At 36.6% G+C, this 25,897-nt stretch overlaps 1 protein-coding gene across 12 annotated transcripts in view; it reads right to left on the reverse strand.

Moving 5' to 3' along the window:
- PTPRK (protein tyrosine phosphatase receptor type K) overlaps positions 1-25,897 on the reverse strand; it is a 566,426-nt gene that overhangs the window by 237,516 nt on the left and 303,013 nt on the right. For all 12 annotated transcript variants that reach the window (XM_058735205.1, XM_058735208.1, XM_058735206.1 and 9 more), the window contains exon 6: positions 21,556-21,730. In XM_058735205.1, the coding sequence (XP_058591188.1) occupies positions 21,556-21,730 (175 nt within the window). The remainder of the gene's footprint in view (positions 1-21,555; positions 21,731-25,897) is intronic.

The following is a 25,897-nucleotide window of genomic DNA, read 5'->3' on the forward strand; positions in this document are numbered from 1 at the left end:
AGTTGCCTATGCCACTGTAAGAAAAATTCCTATCTATTCCATACAACAAAATGTAGACGACAACTTCAGCATGAGAGCCATCATTTGGAGATGGCAACAGTAAAACTTTGTTATTTGTTTATTAAGTTGTGTAATTTGTTTTCAGGAGATGAAATTAAGTCCTCAAAATGTAAGATTTACCACCTTGAGCTTTAAACCACATAGGTAGTGGATTGCTTTGACATTGATACACAGCACCTACAAAATGTTACTATTTAATTAAAGGAGTTAGTTGACTGGAACAAAAGAACATTTTCTAAGCAATTGCTTAGTAACCAAATGGCATGAAATGATTTATCCAGCTTGTAAAAAAAAAAAAAAGTAAAAAGACACAGACACAGACATATAATTCTCAGTCTTTTTTTTTTTTTTTTTTTTTTTTTTAAGTAGGCTCCATTGCTCAGCATGGAGCCTGACACAGGGCTTAAACTCATGACCCTAAGATCAAGACCTGATATATTTAGAAATGTTATCAAAATATACAATTGCACTAATATCAGAATACACCGACAACCTGAGTTTCTTGAACAAAATTTAATCTAGGGTAGGAAAAATTCTAATACTAAATACGCCACTCATCATATTAAACAGCAATTTTGTCTTTCAATCCCTGTGTGATACGTATTCATTTTTTTTTTTAGCTGCAAGATCTGTAGAATTACAGTATTTAATCTCACTGACATGGCTCTTTCCTGCTACCTAAAGTGCTGAAATAAGAAGAATCATTTCAGCAACGAAACTACAAATTTTGCATACTGAATTTTATCTCCTATGCATTACCATGGCATTTTATTCATCTTGATTTGAAAACATTGCTGCAATAACTTTATTACCTGCTTGAAATAAAAAGGCACAGAAGCAGCACACTATTTTAGATCTGCCAGCAGAAAGTAAAAATAAGGTAAAGCTCATATTTAGGGGATATGAAAAGGTGAAGGGATTTTGAAAAGTGAAGTTTATTTGCTTTTTAGCCCACATAATCTAACTGCAAGATACCTATGAATTTTTATCTAATTTTGTCCCAAAACTAGATTCTGCCTCATTAATATCTATGCAATCAATTGGTTCAGAATGATGAATTATTGCCATAATTGAACAAATTTACACAAGCCTCCTTCAGTACCACAATCCATATGGCAGGAAACCACATATGTTATGATAAAAATTATGGATCCCTTTGATTGAGTCAGAAGCTAATATAGAAGGTTTCTCTTATGGCCATTTAATCCCTCATTTCAGCTTTGTCAGAGCTAAAACTGTTCATGCATTTAGACAGAAGAACATCCAGTTGACTCTAAGAATAACAATCAGGTAAGTAGTAAAACTGGAAAAGCCCTCAACTCTCTTTGGTTCCCTCCAGTCTAGGGTCGTAAATAGGTAATCATATTACCATCCCATCAGTCACCTTTACAAGGCAGAATAATACACATACATACATACACACATACATACATACATACATACATACATACATACATACATACATACATATTTTTAGGAGAAAGGAGGAGAAACTACATTTGTAAATGACAATAACATGGTAAATATGCCTATGTTATACAGATGATTATCCCATTCTAGGTGATAGGCCAAAGGATTTGGAGTAATGCCATTTATATTCATTTTATATTAATATGTATTAAGATACAATGGCTGACTCCAGTAAACCAAGAGTTAGCAATTAAAAGTAAAAAAACCCGGGGCGCCTGGGTGGCGCAGTCGGTTAAGCGTCCGACTTCAGCCAGGTCACGATCTCGCGGTCTGTGAGTTCGAGCCCCGCGTCGGGCTCTGGGCTGATGGCTCGGAGCCTGGAGCCTGTTTCTGATTCTGTGTCTCCCTCTCTCTCTGCCCCTCCCCCGTTCATGCTCTGTCTCTCTCTGTCCCAAAAATTAAAAAAAAAAAAAAAAAAAAAAAAAAAAAGTAAAAAAACCCACTTCATAATTACTATAATGAGATTATGATACTTCTCTTTATCTATCAACACACACACATATATACACATATACATGTATATGTACGTGTATTTGTAATCTGTGCAACATAACCAAGAAAAAAAGTATTATTTAAAAATATCCTGACTCTTCCACAGCTGGGATATAAAAAACATTGAAAAATCTCCTGAGTCTAAATTCCAGATTTTAAGGTATTTTAACACTATGCAACTAGAAAAATCTTCCAACATTTAATTGTAACCAAACACAATCTGAGTTTGCCAACTTGATCCCTGGGTCTAAATATTCTGTTGCATTGATTCATTATAACACATAATAAGCACATGTTCACTATGAATATGTACTTTGTAATTATTCCAAGTCAATTCAAAATGATGCATGGAGCTTTTACGTATATGTAGCCAGCAACAGATGGCCTTTTAGTGCAATGACAGTCCAGTAATGAAATTAGGAGGTACTATTTACTCCCTCCACTCAATGACCCTGGTTCCCAGGCATGTAAAATCCAAGACTTTATTTACCCCCAATTAATCAGAAGAACTATTATTTACCTGACATTTCTACATGACTCTGGAGTGTACAGAATGGTTATCATTTACCTAGACATATTCCCCTAATACACCAGTGATATATTTACTTGTTTTTTTTTAATGAAAAAATAATATGTGGTGACACAATAAAAACAACTGAATAAGATTTCACTCATATAAATAATTCCTCTAGAGAATAGGCTGTGTATATGTACTACTACCTGCAGAACAGTCATAATTTTGGGATTCTTTTCAGTTCAAAAGGCATAAATCTTCAGAGACTTTTAAGGATCTTCATAGCAAAGAAACTGTGTCATTAGCTTAAACAGATGCAACTCAACTTTGTAATGTAAAGATTTCCAATATAGATTTATTCCAAAAGAAAAATGACATAAGTTAGCAACTCTAGAACATTTCCTCAATTTTGAGATAAAACAAAACAAAACAAAAACAATTATGTGTCTATTGAGTTAGATGTCATTGATTAAGTCAGGAGATAGAGAACTTTTAATATGAAATGAGTTCGCAGATGCAGTCAGTGTCTCCAGATCAACTTTCCCTGATGGTAACAAGGTCAGAGTCAAGCAATCTGAACAGGGGATTAAAGGACAGATTTCTGTACATCTGTACTTAAGTCTCTGAACTAAGAAAAGGAGGTTTCTATGGGTAACTTGAGAATGTACAGGCATAATGATGAAAAAAAGGCAATGCCATAAAAATAGAGCCATCAATCTGGTCACTATAATTACAAGGACTTCTAAATACCTATTTTAATCATACGGTTCTATTAGCCTTTCTTCAGGGAACAAAATGCCTGTCTCCAACAGTTAAAGTACCATCAAAAATAAAATCACCACACCCAGTTTTATAATCAAATGGAAATAGATAGACAAGAATAATTATAGACCTATCTGATAAAATAACAAGATACTGACATTTTAAAGATATTTAACCATGTAAATGGTTACCAGCCAAAGGACAATTTACACTGGTGTGACAGCTCAATCAGAAAGACACATTTTATTTTCATTCCCTTCGACCACCCCTATATTCCACACTATAGTGGGGGGGGGGTATCTAGACATCCAGAATATCAAATTATAGTATATAATACACAAACTATTGGAAGGCAGCCCAAGTTGTGAACCATCAGCACACAGAAAGAGAAAGTTTCCAGAAGAGTAAAATAAAGTGTGTCAAGACCATAAGTAATGCAATTATACAGCTAAAGGGTTGGGCCCTTCTTTCCCAGCTACTGCTACTAAATGACAAGAAACCTCCCTCTTCTACTTTGGCTAAATATCATGCCTTTTAAAAATAAGGACATGGAATGGCTACTGACCTAGACTGTTCCTGTTCATAGATTCTTTCTGTGAACTTAAAACCTGCCATCCTTCTGCAACATTAGCCAGATCAACTGAAAATTTGCTAGGGGAGAAAATAATGCATGAAATACGCAAATATTTTCACGGGCACTGAATAATCTTGTAAACAGTACTTTCATTAGTGGACTAAAGAGAAATAAGAATTAGGTAAGGAAATCTATTATTTTAAGTATTATAAAGAGGAGAAAAATGTATCATGTTTCTTTGGCATAAATTTTTATAAAATGACACACTTGTAAAAGTTGATAACTGAGAGATCTCCCTATTGTACCTGAAGGGCACCATTTCTTGTTCCAAAGCCATACACTTTATAAGGCATAATGATGTGTTTTAAATGTAAAATCACTAACTTGGGACTGGATAGTTTTAATATTACTTCAAAAGTTAGTTTATTTTAATACATAAATAAACATCATCTTAAATACTTTACTGACTGTAAATTTATATTCTCTTTATAAACTCAAATGACAATTACTTGGTGAGGAAAAGGAAAATGGTCAAGCCTGCATTCTCTAAGCCATGGGGCCAGCAACTTTTCCTGAAAGAGATTTATCTATATATTTTTTTCTCTCTCTCTTTCATTGCTGAGCACCTAGAAGGTAAGAATTTTATTTGCCTTTGAGTTTGTGTCTTTACTGCTTGGCATATTAAGCAATCAATTAATGATGGTTGAATAAATGCATTTATAAACAAATGAGAGAATGAACATAAGATAATTAAAAACGGAAGGTAGGATAATACCTAGTGCTGGGGAGGATATGGGACAATTAGAACTTTCATGCTTCAAGTTGCACAATATATTGACACAACAAACCTGTTTACTACTACCTACGAAAGCTGAACATTAGCATATCTTATTATGTGGAAATTTTACTTCCTAGTATAGGCTCCCTCCCCCCCCTGCCAAATGAGTACATCTGTTCCACCAAAGCCATGTACTAGAATATTCACATACCACTATTATAAAGAGCTCAAAGAGAAAACAAATTACATGCCTAATATCAATAAAATGAATAGATTGTGGCACTGTAACGAGATATAATATTTTACAACACAGACGTCAAAAGAGAATGGGTTTCATAAACTTCATGTTGGAGATGGAAACCAGTAAAGTACAGAATTCCTCTGGCCTAAATTAACCATTACTGTTAGAAGTCAGGGACAGTGGTCACCTTGGGTGGAGATTGGAAGGGACTGAGGTGGGCTTCTTGGGTGATGGTAATATTCTACCTTTTTATGTGGATTGTGGGTATATTTAGTGTGTGCAAATTCATCAAGCTATGCATTTATCAAACTATGTTTTTTTTTTTAATTTTTTTTTAACGTTTATTTATTTTTTGAGACAGAGAGAGACAGAGCATGAACAGGGGAGGAGCAGAGAGAGAGGGAGACACAGAATCTGAAACAGGCTCCAGGCTCTGAGCTGTCAACACAGAGCAGGACGCGGGGCTTGAACTCACAGACTGTGAGATCATGACCTGAGCCGAAGTCGGACGCTTAACCGACCAAGCCACCCAGGCGCCCCTAGCAAACTATGTTTTTTAATGTACAATTTTCTGTATGTCTACACTGTACTTAAATAAGAAATTAAAATATGGATAAGGAGAAAGGTAACTGTGTATCTCATTGGGCCAAATCTCCTATCCAGAAACACACTTCCACACACAAGTCAAGGACCATTGATACAGTGTGAATCTCATCCTAAGTGAGATTTAAATTTTTTAAGTCTGCATTTATGGCAAAAATATAATTTAGTAAAAATTTCTCTTGAAAATTCCTAAATCACTGAAAGACTACTTTATATGTTTTTCTTTCTACACTTTCTTGCATCAGCTCTTTGACTTCTAAAATTTTAGAATATCTTCCTTTAAAAGAAATGAGAATATCTATCTGCAGAAGTTTAGGCATTAAAATCTTCCTGCCTTCAAATTCATCTTGGATAGAATAGTTGAGTTCTAGTCACCTTTGTATATTATGAGGTCATCCCGTCATATAAGGGCATCAAGTAAACTTACTTTCTGCTTTGTAACAATAAGTTCTTGAGAAATATTTATTTGAATTCATTTATATATGAATGCTATTTTTGCACAGTTCATACATTTCCCATAGCATCTATTATAATTTCCTTTTATTTAACATTATTTTGGAATCATGCCAGTTTTAGGTCATCATTAATGTCCTGACATTATTTAAATTTTGATTGCACTGCCACTGTTAATTCACAGAAAAACTCTGTGAGTTCATCTAATAAACATCTGTCTAGATTTTAACTCATGTAGCAAACACAGAAATGGAGCTACTCTGCAAGTGAGTTGTTTGAAAAAGAAGGGAACTTGACCCATGATTTGATTTTCAACATAAAGAGTCCAAGCCCATCCCTACCTTGAACATAAAAATAGAGTAAAGTGGAGGAGAAAACTTCCTCCATAGCATACATTAAGTTTTCTAGGGGCGCCTGGGTGGCTCAGTCAGTTGTGCGTCTGACTCTTGATTTCAGCTGCAGTCATATGCTGAGCATGGAGCCTGCTTGGGTTTCTCTTTCTCTCTCTCTCTCTCTCTCTCTCTCTCTCTCTCTCTCTCTCTCTCTCTCTCTCTCTCTCCCCCCCCACCCCCCACCTCCATCTGTCCCTCTCCCCTGCTCACACACCACGAACTCTCTCTCTAAAATTAAAAAAAAAGGAAAAAAAGACTTTTCTAATCTTATTACAACAAAGCTGAAAATAATAAGATAATGGAGGTAATCTGTAAAGAAAGAGAAAAAAAATAAAAAGAAGCTAGGGAGTCTGAGATTTTCATTTCCATGGCTGGACCACAGAAAAGCCCAGCTTGGCAAGCATGGTCCAGGAGATGGTCTGAAGTTGTTAACATTCATGTGAAATTAACAATAAGTGCTGATGGACCTTTTTTGATTACCAAACACTGTGACACCAGAGAGAGGGTAGGCTATCGAATTCTGATTGGTATTTTTCTTCTACAGAGATGCTTTGAAATCAAAACAACCATATGATATTATTAAAGGCATGTAACATATTCCCAAAGCTTTTGTAGAGCTACAGAAGCAATTCATAATTCTTGGTATAAAATCTAAAAATGCTCAGGAAAGAGGAGAAGAAAAATGTGGGAGGAAGATCACAATAGTTTCTTTACTTTTCAAAACCACACATGTACTGGCTTCTGCCTAGATTCTAACAAAACCTCACCGGGCTTGCTGGAATCTAGGTTGAGAGAGCACATAGGTTTGCTTGCACGTGTATGTTTCTGTTAGTACAACAGAATCTGGGAAAGGAATGTGAGGGAATCACAGATTTGTTAAGAGGGTTTGATTTAAAGAGGGTTATATGCATCTTCTGCTCCTCTATTGAAAACCATGGCTATAAAATTGTAGGTTAAATAAATAAATAAAAATAAAATGGTAGGTTATAGCTATAACATTACTTTTGTCAGGACAAGATGGAGTTAAAAACAGCAGCCAAAGCAAGTAAATGCATTGTTTCTAAAATGACAATTGAATGATCACAGTTACAAAGTAGTTGGAATGACTGAAACATTGTGAAACCTCACAAATCTGTTTCTTATTGATATTTATCTATATCTTGCTTCAAGTAGTATTTTTCTAAATACCACTATGTAGATGCAGTTAGTTTATGTACTGCATAATGTTACCTTGGTGTGGTGAAAGAAAAGAGTTGTGAGCTCTAGAGTCAGGCTTGGGTTAAGATGTGAGGCCAGCCCCTTAGAGTCACATGGTCTGAGCAACTCTACCTCCCAGCCTCAGGCTTCCTGGGGGTAAAATGGGGATATTAAGAGTTGCCATGAAACTAGAGAAATAATGTATGTTAACCTTCTATAATAGCACCTAGCATGCTGCAAATGTATTATAATGGGTGCTTTTTTACTACAACTTATACTGAACATTTATATTGTTTTATTTAATTTATATTTACTAGAAAGAAATGTCTTAATCGTGTTCATTCTGCCATGTTACATCAGTCAGTTACCAAAATTAGCTTATGAGTTGGTGCTCAGCTACCTTCATCACTAATGTACATGGAAAGTGCAAAAATTTTAAGCATAAAATTTGAGTGGAAAACCAGGTCTCTAGGGACATGACTTGCTTATTGATATATTTCATTTAAAAGAAAAGCCGTATTTCTAGATAACTTAGTGTGGAGTGTAATGTGGGGCTAGAACTTAACAGTGCTGAGATGGAGATCTGAGCTGAGATCAAGAGTCAGCCGCTTTACCAACTGAACCACCCCACCCCCACCCCTTCAGATAACTTTTCAGTTTCCATCTTGCTATTAACTGATGTGGAAGAGTTCCTTTTTAGTTGGAAATCGAAGGAAGAAGTTTTTCTTCTAAGAAAACAGAAGTTTTCTTAGCTCTCTCCTGGAAAGAAAGTGGAGGAGAGGAAGGAATTAGCATCACGTACGAAGAAGACATTATAGAATGTTATAACCTCAAGACGAGATATTCCCATAGCTATATATGAAAATTATAAGATCCCAATGATTATGTGTCTTACTCATTGTTATTAGCAACAAATATAAGGAGTAACCTATCATAACTGCAGAAAAATGTTAATCAAATCAATGAATAAATTAAGAGTACTCTTATGTTTATAATAAAATAATTTTTGTTATTCAAAGTGAATTGAAGAGAAGCAAGAGGGAAAGGGTAAAACTGATGATATTTAAAACAAACTATTTTATTTTGGTATTTCAGATACATTCCCTTATAAGAATCAAAGAAAACATACACATTCAGCAATAGGATACACTTCCATCACCCAGCAGGAAGACATGTGCTGCTAATGATAAAAGATAGTCATAAAAACAACTTCCATTATATTCAATAAAGGCATGGGTAGCAACGAAATGTTATGTTTTCAGTATCAAAAGAAGATTATCAGTATCAATTGCCTAAACCCATTGTAGATAAACAAGATACTTTAAAAACTGAAGCAAGAGAAAATTTACAGTGTTGGATATTTTTTTTAAAAAAATAATTGTTATAAACATTTTACAATCATCTTAAGAGTAATTTCATTTAACACCTTAGGCTCAGGATGGTGAAAGGTCACTAAAATATTGCCAGACACATTTTTATGAGATAAATTCAATTATAATTGTTGTGACTATTCCAGCCACATTTAGACATTGAATCCAATTACCCATTTCATTTTCATTTATACCTCATGGGCTGGATCATTTATCATGTTTCATGATCATGATCAGAAGACACATGGAAAGTGATTTCTGGAGGTAACAAATTACCTACCATATTAGCATAGCTTACAAGATCCCGCCAACAACTACTATGCATAAATATGAGGTAATTAAATTTACAATGTGCAGGAGTGTTTGATACGCCGCCACTTGCTTCCTTCGCAGCTGCCAAAAATCTCGGTTGCTAAATGTGGCAAACCCGTTTGGTTGCAAATCAGGAATCATTATGCCCCAGAACTCCAACAGGTAGCCAGTATGCAGCACCTCAAGACGCTAGGTGCACATCTTTCATCATCTGGTATTATTACTCGCCACCAAACCATCCATCATTACTGCAGAGACAGCAGGAAACGAGAGTGCTGGACCTTCACATTACTGCTCCTTGAACTCTGTCTCATCCATCTTTTGTATCATTCCTGATTCACAACTAAGTACCCTCTGCCGCCTGCAAAACCAAGTGTGAACTTGTAACACCTTTAACCTACAGTGCTTCTCTAATAGTAATTGATTTCTCTTCATTATGGAGCCACTGTTCAGAAAACACTACTCATGCTTGCTGATGCCGAAAGACCATTTTTAAAAGACCCGAGTTACAGAATTCTAGTAGTTGGGGGGAAATGTTTTGTTCTGTAAGTTAGGCTTCAGCCATGCATTACAATTTTAGTTTGATTAATATTTGTTAATATTTATCCATAAAACTCAGAAATACAAACTCAGATAATAACAGACATAGATGCCTCTGCATACAAAGGGTATACCCACTGAAAAGAAAAGATAGTCACAACATGTATACCAAGGCAATATTTCAGCCTAAAATTTATTAATCAGTTTCAAATATGTCTGAAGTAAAAACAAGAACTTTAAGGTACTTAGTATGTCAAAACTGCAAAACACGTGTTTATCCTAAACACAATACAAACAAAAGAGAAGGATTCAAAGTTAGATACAATAATACTCACGAAAACTGCCTTTTAAAATAAATCTCTCACTTAGCCCCCTTTCCCCCCTTCTTCACCAACTGCTAAGAGAACCTTCAAAAATGATACCCGTTACATAGTGGTTGGCATACAATAAACTATCCCAAACTAAAGGGTTTTAATTCCGCTCCATCTGAATGCTATTATAAATGTTTAATAAATCAAAATGATCAAAATGTTCCCAGTGGCAGATTGGGATTCGGTTTCCAATTCAAATTCTCTTTAATATATGGCTTCTCTGACATCTTGCATTTCTGCCATCTACGTTGAATCTCAAACACCCTGCTTTTCATCATTACCATGCATCCATCAGTCTGGTCGTGGTAACTACTTTCAAACAATCCTGCACAATACAGAGAAATGTCAAACCTGGTGGGGGTTTTAAGATAGGAAAATTACCGCAGATGAGAACTCTTATCTACCCTTAAGTAAATATTTTTAAGCCACCTGCTGCAGTGAATGGCATTCTTTCAGGATTGAGAAATGCTGCTGGACAAAAGTCTTAGAAAATCCCCCTCCTTCCAACGTTGTAAAAAACGGATGTAAGAAAAAGGTGTCTAGGAGCATTATAATCAGGGGCAATCAAATACTGAAGAGCAGAGAAAGTGAAGTCTTTAGAGAGCTTGCCTTATTTCTATGAAGTATAGTTTTTACATGCAACAGGAAAAAAGCATTTCACTTAGCCTCAAATCCAATCAGAAACCCACACTGAACTAGCAGGGAAAAGAATATTCACACATGATATGTTTTCCATGTGCTTTTATATGTGGATAATGTCAGGAAGAAAGAAAAAAAGACATCTATAAACAGGGATCTTTCTAAATTTTCCATTTAATTGAATACATCTGCTTTTATCCTAAGTTTAACAACATGAAACATTACGATAATATTGGCTAAAGTCTATGAAATGGGAGGTTATGAAATACAAAAGTGTTTCCATGCACTGAGTACTTACTGTTTAATTTGTCTTGTGATGAATCCTTATTCAACATCCTATAATTAGTCAAAACTTTTCCCCACATGCCTATAGATTTTAAAACTGTCTCTCTTAGTAACACAAGCAAAAGCTTACAACTGAAATTATGATCCATGCTATTCAACAAGCTTTTCTACAAGACTTCTGATTTCTGTATATAGTACCATATACTTCACCTCGTATGCCAAGCTCACTGCTCCTTCCCCTGTCATCATCCCTTAGCCTTGACTTGTTCTTTCCAACAAATACTCCCTTGAGGACACCTCACCATCTCAAGCTTTTATGAATGTTAGAGCCCCCCTAAACTAACTCCATGCAAAGTCACCATTCTCCAAATCACCCCCCATCCTGGTTTTCTGAAACAATTATGAACACGTGTAACCTACTTCAAAACTCCCCAAAGTCCCCAAATCAAATCAGATTACAAAACATATTTCTATTTCTTAGTCTGGATTCAAATTCCTCCATAATTAGGGCTCAAAGTGCACTTTTGGTTCATCTCAGACTTTTCCCCTGGAAAACACTATGCCATAGTCAATATTTAATACTGTTCACAAGACCATGTATTTCCCCACACCTTCTGCTTGAGATTCCTTTTCCTTACCTTCAGCTATCAAGAGCCTGCCCTCCATCAATGTTATGATGAAACTTCATCTCCCCAGTACATTCCCTGCCCACCAACGGCAGTAATGAGGCTGTCCTCCTCTGCTCTACAGATTAAGTCCATGCCTTTCATAAGGCGTTCCACAACCCATGTTCTTTGTGTTTCTTCGGCAACAATTATTTGATTATATCTGCTGGGTATTGGCCAAGGTGCTGTCTATAGAGACACAGTAATGAATGAGCAAAGAGGATAGTCCTTGACTTTGTCAGTCCAGTGATAGAGGCAGATGTTAGGAACACATTTATATTTTGAAGACTCATAAAGAAATGCTACAGGCAGAAAAGGCTGAGGCCCTAAGGTGGAAGACAGCATGCTGTATTAAAGCAAATGAAACCAAGCCAATGTTGGTGAGCAAGGAGAGTCTCATGAAGGACTGAAGAGGGCAGAACCAGGTGAAGGTGGGCTTGGACACTATGATGAGATGCAATAATATATGTGAAAACTGCCTTTTAAAATAAATCTCTCACTTACACCCATTTTTTCCTTCTTCATGAACAAAAACCCATCAGAACCTGGGGAGCACAGTCTGACTGACTTTGTGTAGTCTGAGCAGTCTGACTGCCATGGGAATACTGACTTGGAAGAGGCAGGTGCTGATGTGGGGAGAGCACTGAGGAGGCCTTTTATAAAAGCAGGTGACTCAGTGGAAGTGATGGCAGTGAAGGTAAACAAAGTACTGAGCACCCAGAGGATATGTAATAAAATTCAGACAAATAAAGGAAATAGCCAATTAATATACACATTTCTGTTTACTGTATCTCAACGCCGCAAACCTATTTGAGGCTATTGTCTTGTGCAAATATTTGTTCTGCACATGCTAATAAAAGACCTTTTGAAACTGTACAGTTAAATAATTTTGGAGAAGAAATTAATCATTCTCTTGTTCTAGAAAATAACTATCATTTGGCCTTCAGGTATTCCAAAAAAAAAAAAAAAAACTGAAAAGAAATCAGAATGAATATGAAATGAGGATATGAAATAATATAAAATAAGAATATGAAAGCATGCATGTATTTGAGAAAAGAAGTGCAGGTGGAGGGAACAACAAAAGCAAAGGCCCTGAGGTAGGAGTAAGTTTGGAGGAGTCAATATGTCTGTGGTGGATTGAGGAAGGAGGTAAGTGATAGGAAATGAATTTTGATTGATGCCCAGGGGTTATTTCATTTAAGGCCTTTTGTCCCAGGAAAGAGCTGTGATTTCTTTCCCCCCCTTAATGTGAAGGGAAGCTGTTGGAGGGGTAACAGGTAACATGAGAGTAGCAATGGTTTCCTCCATATGTATTTGAAGATGAAAGAAAATGCCAATGGAAATTAGGAAGATGTAAATAACCATGTGGGTAAAGTTTCTTCCTAACAAGGGAACAGGTAACTATTCAGTTGTTGTTTGTTTGTTTTAACACAATGACAGATTCTGTGCCATAACCACTAAATCTGATTCCAAATTGTGCGGTACTACAGAAAGACAACAAAATATTTTCTTAGTTTAAGGCTCAGAAAGCAGAAAATGAGAGCAAAACAAAGTTAACTTCCAAAGTATATCCTAAATTTAGAAGTAGCCTTGTCCTTTACCCGGTAAGAGATGAGAACACATCTGTAAGCCACGATTTTTCCAAAAGCAAACATCGGAGCTAAGACAAAGCTGTATAAAGAGAAGCTGTTGTGGATTTACAAGTCAAGAAAAGCTGCCTGCATTCTGCCACAATCATTTAGTCTCTGTTCAATTCTCATTCCCCAGCCCTCACTTTTAACGCCTAAATGGTACAACTTTTTCTATTTTATAAAAACTGATAACTATGAAGTAAACACAATCCATGCTGAGGGCTAACAAAATATAAATGTTTACCTGTTCTTATTTGTGTTGGCTTGATGATTGTTTTTAATTCTTTCTAGACTAAATGTTCCTTAGTAAAAGGAAATAACATGATTTATATTCACCCAGATGAAAGAAAAGTGCTTTCTTCAGTATATGATAAACTTTGTTAAACAAGTTGGTTTTGACCGATTTACTAAATATTTGACTACTACCTAACATTTTATGAATGTTTTCTGTTTTCTGTGTATTTCTTAGTTTGCATTATTAGTAACTCAGTCCCTGATGACATTTTACTCATAAGCAGAATGTTTTTTTGCTAGCTTTTAAAAGGATGCGAACATCTCAGCGGTAAACAGTTTATGTTAACTGTAAAAGCCAACCACCAAAACTCACATGTCAGTCGTACGCTGGCAATGGAAGCGAACTACTACGGACTCTCTAGAAGATGAAGTGGTCGGAGAGGAGAAAGGACTCGAGAATTATAACTCCTGAAGTAATGTCCCACATACCTCCACAACCCTTACATTGCCATCTTTACTCACTGTACTGCTAAAAATACTATGAATTAGCTCTCTGCCTCATTAATCGATTTCAATCTGTCACCTATAGAACTTCTGTTTAGTTAACATTCTATAAGACTCTCACAGTACAACATTATTTACCAAAATAGTGCTTAACAGAGGGTTTGAATGGAATAGCTCCTTAGATACGGTATTTTCTTTTTGTTAGAGGGAGGATCTTACTTTTTCCTATAGAATTAGAGATGTGACCAAAATCAAAGTCAAAAATCTGTGCCAACATATTCAATACTTCTACGTTTTCCTATAAAATTAATTAAATTATAAATTGCTTTTAGAGAGCTGGACCATGTCTGCTGTTTCTTCCCAATTTCCTGGTGCGTATTACTTAACCATTTTAAATGCTCAATAAAGGCTGCTGGCTGATTTTCCAATGAAGTTGCAAACTGACTTCATTGCTTCCTTCTTAGTTTGGGGTAAGGGAAAGAAAAATAGTCAGCAGGGAGGGGAATATAAATTACAAAGACACTGTTAGTTCCTGAAGTTAACAGAAGTCCTCTGGAAGAAATGGACCCAAGTTACATTTATCACAAATTCTCAAGGAAAGTACAGGCCTAGGAACAGTGCTCTGAAATCAAATTCCCTAGAGTTCACAGAGAGAATTATTCGGCGTGCAAATTACTCTACTTCCTCTTTGATCCTTCTCAAATTCTTAAGAAGTAGCTCCAACAAAAGCAAACTCCCCAGAGATTCACTAGAAAAGTCAGTGACCAGCACCTCAGCTGCTAAACATTATGTAGAGCTCTGTACATGAATCACCTATGAAAATACACTCAAAAATCCTCTGGGAAAGAACTCTGATTGCATTTTTATTTTTAAAACAAACAAAACAAATAACATGAAAATAACTACATGGGGAAAAGCAGTGCTGCGCTCTGCCATTTTCATCAAGTAGCCTAAGAAAACCCGGGGGAGGAGGAAATTAACAGGAAAAGGTATTTGAAATAATGGTGTACAAAAATGGATGGAACAGAGTTTCTGTACTAACATACTGTCTAAAATGAGGACATCTAGTATCCTTTTGCTCATTTAGAATTTAAAAATGTACCAGACGTCTTGTATACTGAATCACCTGAATTACAAGTAGTTACAATGAATGAGAGGAGACTCCAAATGTTTCTTTTATCATACTCAAGGGTAGCAAAGTAACATTTTTAAGCATGCAACATTTGGAGCCTACTCCGAATTTGAGACATTTTGGTACCCGCTGGCTGACTGTATGTGCTTTCCTAACTGTATAGGGGCAGTATGTTGTTAATTCATGTGCTCTTAGACTTTCATTATAGTTCAGATTTCATAAAATATAGACGTTTAAACTGAATTCTCCAGGATAACTCCAAATTTCCTGTCAAGGTGACTAGTTTTCACAACAGAAGCGAAGAAAAGAGATCTTCAAGTCACCATAAAGAAAAAGGATCTTTTTATGAATGCATTAAGTTTGACAGTTGTGCTATCAAAACTAGTTAAAAATCAATAGCGTGGGGTATTAAGCAGCATGATGAAGGACTCAAGCCAGAAATTCCTTTAACTCCCAGTGAACAAAAGTATGAGTATGTCATGTTTTCCACTTCCCAAATGTCCTTGCTTCAAATATTAAAATGAAATATTCAGACCTGATTTTTAATATTCTATACAAAAAAGACTAGAATACAACATACTGGTCAAGTGAAACTTAGGTTTAAGTGAAAGAAATTCATGCTAAACTTAAAGTCATCCTTACTAGTTCATAGAAGAAGAGAGACAGATTTAGACACTACAAAAAAACAGGTGCTATCATCCTTTGGTGGATACCAGAGATCTCCACACCAAGTGTAGGGGAGGCGGCACATGTCTCCTCATCCATCCCCTTTGTCTTCTAGTTTAGGGTCAGTCCCACCCCTGTGACTTTGACTAAATAATTGTATTTATTACTTGTTAGAGAAGTATCGATCATCTTCACAAAAATAGTGTGGTAGATGCTGTAGCAAACAAAGATAAACTAGATGGGCTCTGATGGAACAAAAACTACAAATGATTTCAGTAAGAACAGAACTTGAAAGAAAAGTCCAAATGGAAGGGCACCTGGGTGGCTCAGTCAGTAGAGCATTGTACTTCGGCTCAGGTCACGATCTCACGGTTCCCGGATTCCAGCCCCCATGTCCTGCTCTGAACTGCCAGCTCAAAGCCTGGAGCCTGCTTCGCATTCTGTGTCCCCCCTCTCTCTGCCCCTCCATTGCTTGTACGCGCATGTGCGCACACTCTCTCTCTCAAAAATAAACATTTTAAAAAATACTTACAAAAATAAACTTTTTTTTTATTATTTTTTTTTAACGTTTATTTATTTTTGAGACAGAGAGGGACAGAGCATGAACAGGGGAGGGGCAGAGAGAGAGGGAGACACAGAATCGGAAGCAGGCTCCAGGCTCTGAGCTGTCAGCACAGAACCCGACGCGGGGCTCGAACTCACGGACCGCGAGATCGTGACCTGAGCCGAAGTCGGCCGCTTAACCGACTGAGCCACCCAGGCGCCCCAAAAATAAACTTATTAAAGAAAAGAGAAAAAGGAAAGTCCAAATGGACATGCAATTAGATTGGACTTCTTTCCTTCTTCACCTGTGTGATGAGTAACTGGCACCGAGCAAGTGATTCCATTAACAGCTTGGCATTTACCAAATAAGCTATGATCCCACTCCATACTTGTCCCACATATTATGAGAACAGCTTTCTTCCACATGACAAAATTCCAAACTGTATGTCCTTGAAAATTAAGTTGCACATCCTTTGTACATATTTCCTCAGTTCCTATCTTACCTGCATAGACTTAATAACTCTCTCTGAATAACACTGCTTGTACTCTGGAAGCCCGTGTACAAATGTTCTCTACTGGACATTCCAGTTTTCTCTCCACACGCAACCATACAACTCGGGACACTTATGGGAGGTAGTAACCTCTCTATCCCCAAGTGGATGAGATCAAAGAAGTGTGTAGCTGTACTGGTATCCTGTGGCCCCGAGGAGAGACCCTAGTTTAGGACAGAACACAAAACTATGGATTGCAGAGGGAAGGACTGGAAAGAACTTTGATCTTTCATGACTAAATGAACCAATCCTGAAACCTACATCCATACCCTCCAGGTACAAAAGTCAGTAAATATCCTTATTTTTAAGCTAGCTTGTATTGTCTTACAAAGGGAAGTATCAACAACAATCCAGATCCCTATCATTTTAAACACCAAAATCTGTTTGACAGGTCCACCTCACTGAGTAAGATTGGGTTCCGACACCCACCCTACTTACGCTACAGCTAGAGGTCACCAGTATTCAGTAGGAATAGATAAAATTATTAAGTGAATTAAGTCCAGAGCATTTTGATGATGGCTGATAGTTGGCACTAAACTTTAAAACTCAAACCAACAACAGAGACAAACAAAAACCTTGTATTTTTCACATTAAATAACTTAAAAGGTAATGAGTTTCACAGATAAAAACACAAGAAAAGGGTAACAAATAGGAATAGAAATCGAGCATCAGTTGTAGCAGACAGAGAATTTTACAGAAGTTTCTTGTGGGTCAGTTGCTTAGAAATGTAAATGGACCCCTGATTTAGAGAGGTGGGGAAGAAAGAAGATGGTAAATGAGGTAAAGGATGAAAATCTGTAACATAACTTAGGCTACAAAGTCAGTGTTTTTAGTTTGAAGCTTGTAAACACCATTTCAACCTGTAGTTCACATTTTTTACACTTCAATTTTGTAGAAACATTGAGCAAAAACATCTGCTCTTTATCTCATTTCTGTAAAAACTTTTTGTCAATAAAGACTGGCTTCCACAAGCTAAAGACATTATCATTACTCAAAATGATCTGGAAGCAATGCTAAAGTCATGACAAAGTAAATTCTGCTCCAGCATACTTTTTTTCTTTTCTTTTCTTTCTTCTTCTGGCTGTGGGAAAACAGAGATCAATACTCTTCAACGCCAGAATTTTGCAGTGAAATTTTCATTTGTACCTAGCAAAAGAGCCTTAAGCATGCCCTGTCACTTTCAGTTTAGGAGAAAATGCACTAATAAACTCTTACCCTTGGGTCATTTTTGACAACAGGCAATACTATGCCAGGTCTTATTAAAGACGATTCATATCACTGCCCCCAAAATTTCCTTTAAAATTACCATCTTTTGTATCGAAGTAACAGGATGTCAGTTTTAAAACTGCCATTGAGAGACAGGACCTGTCACCATAGTTAATTCTCAGCACTGTTTTAACACCAGGACAGCTGACCCCAAAGGGTGGGTGTTTTGGTTAACAATATTTATTCGGTGGTTATCTGCACAAACAAGAAAACTTATTGCTATACATTAGTTTTCAAATAAAACAGCAAGCAAAGTATCACTTGTAAGTATTAGATACGTGACAACTGAAAATACGTTGAAAAGAAAATAAAACTGCTAAAACTATCAAAATGTTTCTAAAATGTTAGCAGCCTCGCGATAGCAAAATTCAAAGTATTTTAATCCAACAGGTCCCATGTAAAGTCTAAAACAAAATTATAGATTAAATGGCAGAACTTTCTTTAAAAGAGAAAAAAAACAGCCAAAGTTTTCTATGAAATCCAAGGATCCTCCTTTTATGAATCATATCGAAATACTTATTCCACAAGTAACGCTCCTAGGACAGCCATAATACATTTGTCGCCAGGTAAAGAAAACCCAGCTTTGATAAAATGATAAAATCTACTCTTTGATTCAGATAAACAAGAGAGATCCAGTAATGCCAAAACAAATCTCTTCTAAAATACACAGACATAAAACAGCTCTATGAAAAAAAGGAAATATAGCTTCAAAAGGGAGCACCTGGATAAAAGCTTCAACTCTGCCTTCTATAAACTGTTGCATACACCATAAGACCACTTCTTCACAAAATGATATATGCTTATATAAAAATACACACAACACCACACATACACAAATAACTCGAAGGTATTCAGAAGGACACTAACTGCACTATTAAAAGCCACCAGCTCCTTCAGTGGCTGTATCCAATGCACACAGGCTATCATGCAGTCACAGTGAGCATGACTCCAGGGCACGCCCACCTTCCTGTAGTCATAGCATGCTAACCACTCTGGAGGCTACCCTAGGACACCTTCAGGCTTGCCAGAGTAGGCTCAGGTGACAAAGATATTGCAACAGGCTCAACGGAGAGGAGCACACAAGCATCTACGAGCATAAAAACTGTCCGCCTGAACACTGCCTGAGCACTGAACACTGAAACATTATCGTATTTCCTTATTATTCAGTTAGCTGGGGCTGTGACTTCATGAACTGAAGCACAGCCTATCAGCTGACTCTGGAGACACGAGAGAAGTTTTATTTAAAATAAGTCGTATCGGGGTGCCTGGGTGGCTCAGTCGGTTAAGCAGCTGACTTCGGCTCAGGTCATGATCTCACGGTCTGTGGGTTCGAGCCCCACGTCGGGCTCTGTGCTGACAGCTCAGAGCCTGAAGCCTGCTTCCGATTCTGTGTCTCCCCCACTCTCTGACCCTCCCCCGTTCATGCTCTGTCTCTCTCTGTCTCAAAAATAAATAAATGTTAAAAAAATAAAAAATAGGGGCGCCTGGGTGGCGCAGTCGGTTAAGCGTCCGACTTCAGCCAGGTCACGATCTCGCGGTCCGTGAGTTCGAGCCCCGCGTCAGGCTCTGGGCTGATGGCTCGGAGCCTGGAGCCTGCTTCCGATTCTGTGTCTCCCTCTCTCTCTGCCCCTCCCCCGTTCATGCTCTGTCTCTCTCTGTCCAAAAATAAATAAAAAAACGTTGAAAAAAAAATTAAAAAAAAAAATAAATAAAAAATAAAAAATAAAAAAAAATAAAATAAGTCGTATCGAATCTACAAAGGTAAACATTTTTAATGAGCTGTAAGATGTCTCAAGACAAAAGCATTATGAAGGGCTAGTAACATTATAAGATAAAGCTGTAGTGGAAAAGAATGAGCCCAGCATCAGGAGTCAAGAAATGCAGGGTTAAATTTTGGTTTAGTCAATTATTAGATTTTTGTGGCTCTGGGCAGTTATCAAATAGTCTGAGTTTCAATTTTCTTCTCTCTAAAGTATTAAAGGTTAAAGTATTAAAATCAAGTAAATCTTGAAATAAAGTAGGTAAAGACATTCGATGTCAAGGATTGAACATAGATTAACTTGAATATGGTTATATCTCATGTTCTGCTCCAGCCTCTGGGCCTTGACATGTGCCTTGTTCTCTGCCTGGCACTTCTGTTGGCACTGCTTTCTCTTGTCCCTGCCCCCACGTCCACATCCCTCACCTGGACAACTTTTCTCAACCTTTAGATCCCATCAAAGAAGACTCGCTCACAAAGACCTTGCTTGATGCCTTGGACAAATCTCAGTCAAGGTTAGACTTTCTTGTTAGGATCTCCTAAACTTCTTAAGGAGACTTAGGTGGTTTATAACTATTTACATTTGTGTCATTATTGATTGATGCTGGAGTCTATTCAACAGAGCTGCATTTCATCAACATTTTCACATAGGAAAATAGATTACCCATTTTTAAGGGTTCAGCTCAACTGCCACCTATTAAAGAGGTCTTCCAGATCACCCTCACTAAAATATTCATCTCCATCATTTTGAGTGTTTGTTTTTCTTCATAACACATACCATAACTTGATACTATATCTCCAGTATTTTCCTATAGAGTATACCTAACATACCTCAGTGTTGAACTCCACAGGGTCAGGGATTTTGTATTTTATTTACAATTTTATCTGCACAACCTGGAACAATGTATGGAATATATCAGGGACCCAATAAATTTTGAACAAACTCAATACACATTTTGCACTGTATCGTTTCTCCAGTATTCACCACAGGTACGTACTGACATGTCATATTCCTTACAATTCCTCTAGTAACTTTAGTATTCAAGGATATTAAGGAGGACCTCTTAGGAAGTCTAACTTCCTAAGATTCTCTAGGGGGGCAGAATTGGTGAACACCTACCACTGGGTTTTGATACTGTTAAAATTTACAGGTCCACATGGAGATAGGAACTCAACCTAGACCTCATGGCCACAATGCTCTGTGGAAGAGCAAAAGTAGTATCTGTGCAACTATTTTAAGCAGGGAAAGCAAGTCTAAAATTAAAATGCAAACTAGATGGTGACAATAGGGAATAAAGTATTTTATATGGCTAGCCCTATGAGAGCTTTTAAAAACAGATCCCTTTCTACAGAAAACACTGCTTAAAACCGTGTGCAACAAATATACAACAGTCTTATTTTCCCTTAAGACATTAGCAGAATTTTTATATGTTATAACTTTTTGGTGACTTGAGACAAGGAGCACCAGGTTTAAAAATCAATCAAAATACCTACAAGGTTGCCTTTGTTCTAACAAAGACAAGCTGTTTCATGAAATAAAAGCAACTTTACCTCTTACGATAAGTTGAGCAAAATTGGACACACCGGAGCCTCGTTCTGACTGAGTTACACAGCGATACAAATCCTGGTCAGTTTTGGTCACTTCCTGCAATCTAAAGGAAGCAGCAAATCTTCTGTGATTGATGTTCTTGGTCTGGGCTACTGGTATATCTTCTCCATTTCGTCTCTGCAAGCAGAAACCAAGCTTTAAAAACAGTTTCTTAACATTTCCATAAATCTAAAACATCTTAGCAACCAGTATATGTGATAAGTTATTCTTGTTCCTAAATTAGGAGGAAAAGGTCTATGTAGCCCCAACAAATTTTTACCATTGTAATCCAATCCAAAACAAAACAAAACAAAAACAAACATGGAAATAAATATTGGCATCCTTTAAGAGTATAGCACTGACATTATAGATTACAACTCTTTTCCATAAAATTGTTATTAGCTCAGAATGTATGAATGAACAGAACAGTTAATAGACCCACGGCATATAATTCACTGCTCTCCTTTTCTGGAGGAGCTCAATGGGAGCTTCTTTTAGCCCTTACACTCCACTGCATGTGCTATAATAGGTTTGTCTCCATGAGAAAATCAAGACCATGACCAATGCATCTTAGTATGCTAAAAGTGTAGCGTATAATCGACCACAGAATGACAATAAAAATACTGAAGAATAATTTAGAGTCAAACCAAAATCTGTACTCTTTGCAAACTTTATCTCTTTGGCATTAATGACAGCCCATTTATACCGTTTAAGAGAAGTAATCAAAAGAACCTAAACGCTAATAGCATATCTGTCAACTTTCAAAATGAAATACTGAAAAGCATATTTACGATATCAGGGTGTCTCACACAAGACCAGTAAGTGTAAACTATAAAGGAAATGGTTGAAAAATTCAACTATAATAAAATTTATAACTTCTATATGTTGAAAGACATCATAAATAAAGTGGGGGAGAAAAGCACACCACAAACTGTGATAAGATATTTGTCGTGGAAATAATCCATCAAAAGATAAATAGCCAGGTTATGTAAAGATGTTCCACAATTCAATAAGAAAAAAGACAAACAACCCCATCAAGACATGGACAGGCTATAAAAAGAGAAAATGTATATGTCTAATAACCATGAAAAGAGATCCTCAACCCAAATTTTAAAATATCTATATGTCAAAGATAACACAAAGGACAAAGAAAAGCCGTAACTAAGAGAAAGGGTCATGATCCTTAACTTCATGTGTTGTTGGTCAAATGCTAAGTATCCCTGGTATCCTTTCATACTAATAAAACATCATTTCATACTACTAGATACAGGAAATAAAGCCCTTAAAATTACTAGTGGAAATATAAATGCTACAGTCATTTTATAGGATAATATGTTACTATCCAGTAAATTTGAGGATGTATATACCTTGGCACCCAGCAATTCCCCATCTGCATTTCTACATCTGAATCTTTTTGCATATGATAAGAATGTTGAACTCAGAATTGTTTCAATATGGGAATACTTCAACATGGGAAAGATCCAAATTTTCATATCCATCCAATAAAATACAATACAGAAGTTTAACTCTGCAAACTCAGACCAGCAGTATCCTGGTAAAATGCTGAATAGCTAGTTCTTAACCAAAAATATAAAGTGTTGATTTGTACTGTGTCTCAATTTCTGTAGTGTAAACACTCCCACTATGGTCACTTTCAAATTACAAATATAATGTCACTTGGCTCCTAAAATTACTGAAAAATTAGCAATTGGCAATCACAACCAGCTCCCTGACTCCACTGATTCAAGGTACATGTATACATGTTTAAATCTCAAAAAAAAATCCTTAACAAAAATTAATTATATGAAATGAAAATGCAAAATGTCAATTTCTTTTAAATTCAATGGTGGATACATTAGTGGCTATCTTACCGTTTTCTATAATTTTCATAATTAAAATACTTTGTATTTTTTTAAAGGAGTAAATAGTAAAGGGATCATTATAATACTTTAGTATTTTTTTTTTTTTTTTTTTTTGGTGAGAGAGAGAGACCCACCTACTCCATGATTTTTGCACCAAGATCTCTGACCATCCCCCTGGATAATAAGGAAGAGAAAATGCAGCTTATATTCAGAAGCCCTAAGATATAAATCCGTAAAATCAAGTCTAAATTCTCTTTCCCTACAAACCATGTAAAAAAATATCCATTACATATGCAAATCTCAGGCTGCCTTTTTCAACTATCACATCACTTGATATGATCTTTCCAACTGGAAGGTGCTTAACACTCATTCTACCTGCATACACTCTCAGTCTTCTTCCTCTAACTTACCCTCCAGTACTGCCCTCAACCTTCCACCACCTTCTTCTCTGCTATTTATACTTCTCAGTTCTTATGCAAGGCCAGCCAATTCCTGTGGCCACTCTGCCCTCTGAATTATCTTGTGCGGGCACACACACACCCATGTCTTTTAATGTCATGGCTTTCTAAAGCCCATCTTCTCTTGTGAAGATGTTCTAAGTCCATGTAATGTTTCCCTCTCAATAATCATTATTTCATCTTTCCATCTTAATTGTCATTCATCTCAGGATACCACCTTCCTCCAAACTTTTCTTAAAGGGGGGCATCTTTTCTCCTATGGCTTTACTCTCCTTCAGGGAAGGCCATCATTATCCAGTTCCTCCCTTACAGACCACTCCTCCACGATCCCACTCACCAACCTCTCAACTTCTGGCATTCCCAGCATGCCCACGTATCATTCCCATCACAGTTACCTACCAGGCAAAATTGTCCTCTCAACCACAGTCCTGTGAACATTCTCAGCGATCCCCAAACTCACCTGGGTCTCAGTGATGCCCGACAGCCGCTTTTACTACCTGAAAACATCCCTGTGCTGTAACAGTTTCCTCTACAAGCACAACTGACCATGTGTTCTCCCATTCCTTAAATTGTCTGCATTTTCAGTGTGACCTCATTTGACCCTTTACTTTACAACCAGTCATCAAAGCCTCAAATTGAATCTCTTCTAATATATGCCCCCCCCTCTATATATACCCTTTTACTTCTTTGTATACTGAAATCATGTTAAAGGTAGGGCTTTAACTCTTACTATGTATATATTTTTTTCTTCTATGCCATCATATATATTATCTCATTTAATAGGTGATTGAGTTCTTGGTTAAAATGAATTAAATTTACTGATATTTTTAAAGACAAAAATCATGTAAGCCCTCCTGAGGCTTTTATATATTATCATAACCAAAATATACTAAACATTGACTTAAAGTAATGATAAAGGGAAGTTACATAAATACAGAACCTCAAGGATATCTAGAGATCAGTTATGCCAAACTATTTCTGAACAATACCTCAACTTACATGGGGCACCTGGGTGGCTCAGTCAGTTAAGCATCTGACTCCGGCTCAGGTCATGATCTCACAGTTCATGGGTTCGAGCCCTGCATCAGGCTCTGTGCTGACAGCTCAGAGCCTGGAGTCTGCTCTGGATTCTGTGTCTCCCTCTCTCTCTGCCCCTCCCCCACTCACACTCTATCTCTGTCAAAAATAAATATTAAAAACAAAACAAAACAAAAAAAACCCTCAACTTAGAGATGTTGATGGCCCTGCTTTAGGAGATCCAAGAGTACGCAAAGCTTATTACATTATGTTTCTATTTGTGTTTATTAATATACTAAACTAACTACAAAATATATACGCTTATATAGGATATATATTATTTTTTTAATTAATGACTACAGTAGACATACATGCTATTTACCCTTAAAATAACTATAACTATTCATTATACCATTATACTATCATAATATTCAGGCTTGTCTTCAATAATCACTTAATAAATGCCTCCATGTACCTGATGCTACGTATGTTATTGCCTTGGTTCTGTCATTGCCATCTCAAAACCACCTACGTGATGGTTATTTCCATTTAAAGATCATAAAATTAGGATTCAGAAAGATTAGAAATGTGATACGTAGCCTGTTAGTAGCAGGCTTAAAACTCAAAACCAGGTTTGATGACACAAAATCCAGAAGTATTTCCTCTAAACTACACCAAAGCTGCTTTTTTTTTTTTCATTTACATTATAGGTCCAGTCGAATGAATTGATTATTTGTTGTAAAGCCTTGATCAATGCATTGTACCATGAGAAATATAACCTACTATACTAGACATTGCGTTATTTACTCAGCTTCCAGTAATGCGTTACAGTTAAAAGTGGCAAGTGATGACATGTACATTTCAGAAGTCAAAAGTAACGATAACTTTTCTCTTATAATCCAGAATAATAGGTCTTTGCCCAAGTAAAAGCTATCAATTTAGCAGGGTGGGCAGCACTATGAAGGAAG

This window comes from Neofelis nebulosa, chromosome 6 (genome assembly GCF_028018385.1).
Source record: "Neofelis nebulosa isolate mNeoNeb1 chromosome 6, mNeoNeb1.pri, whole genome shotgun sequence".
Classification (NCBI taxonomy): domain Eukaryota; kingdom Metazoa; phylum Chordata; class Mammalia; order Carnivora; family Felidae; genus Neofelis; species Neofelis nebulosa.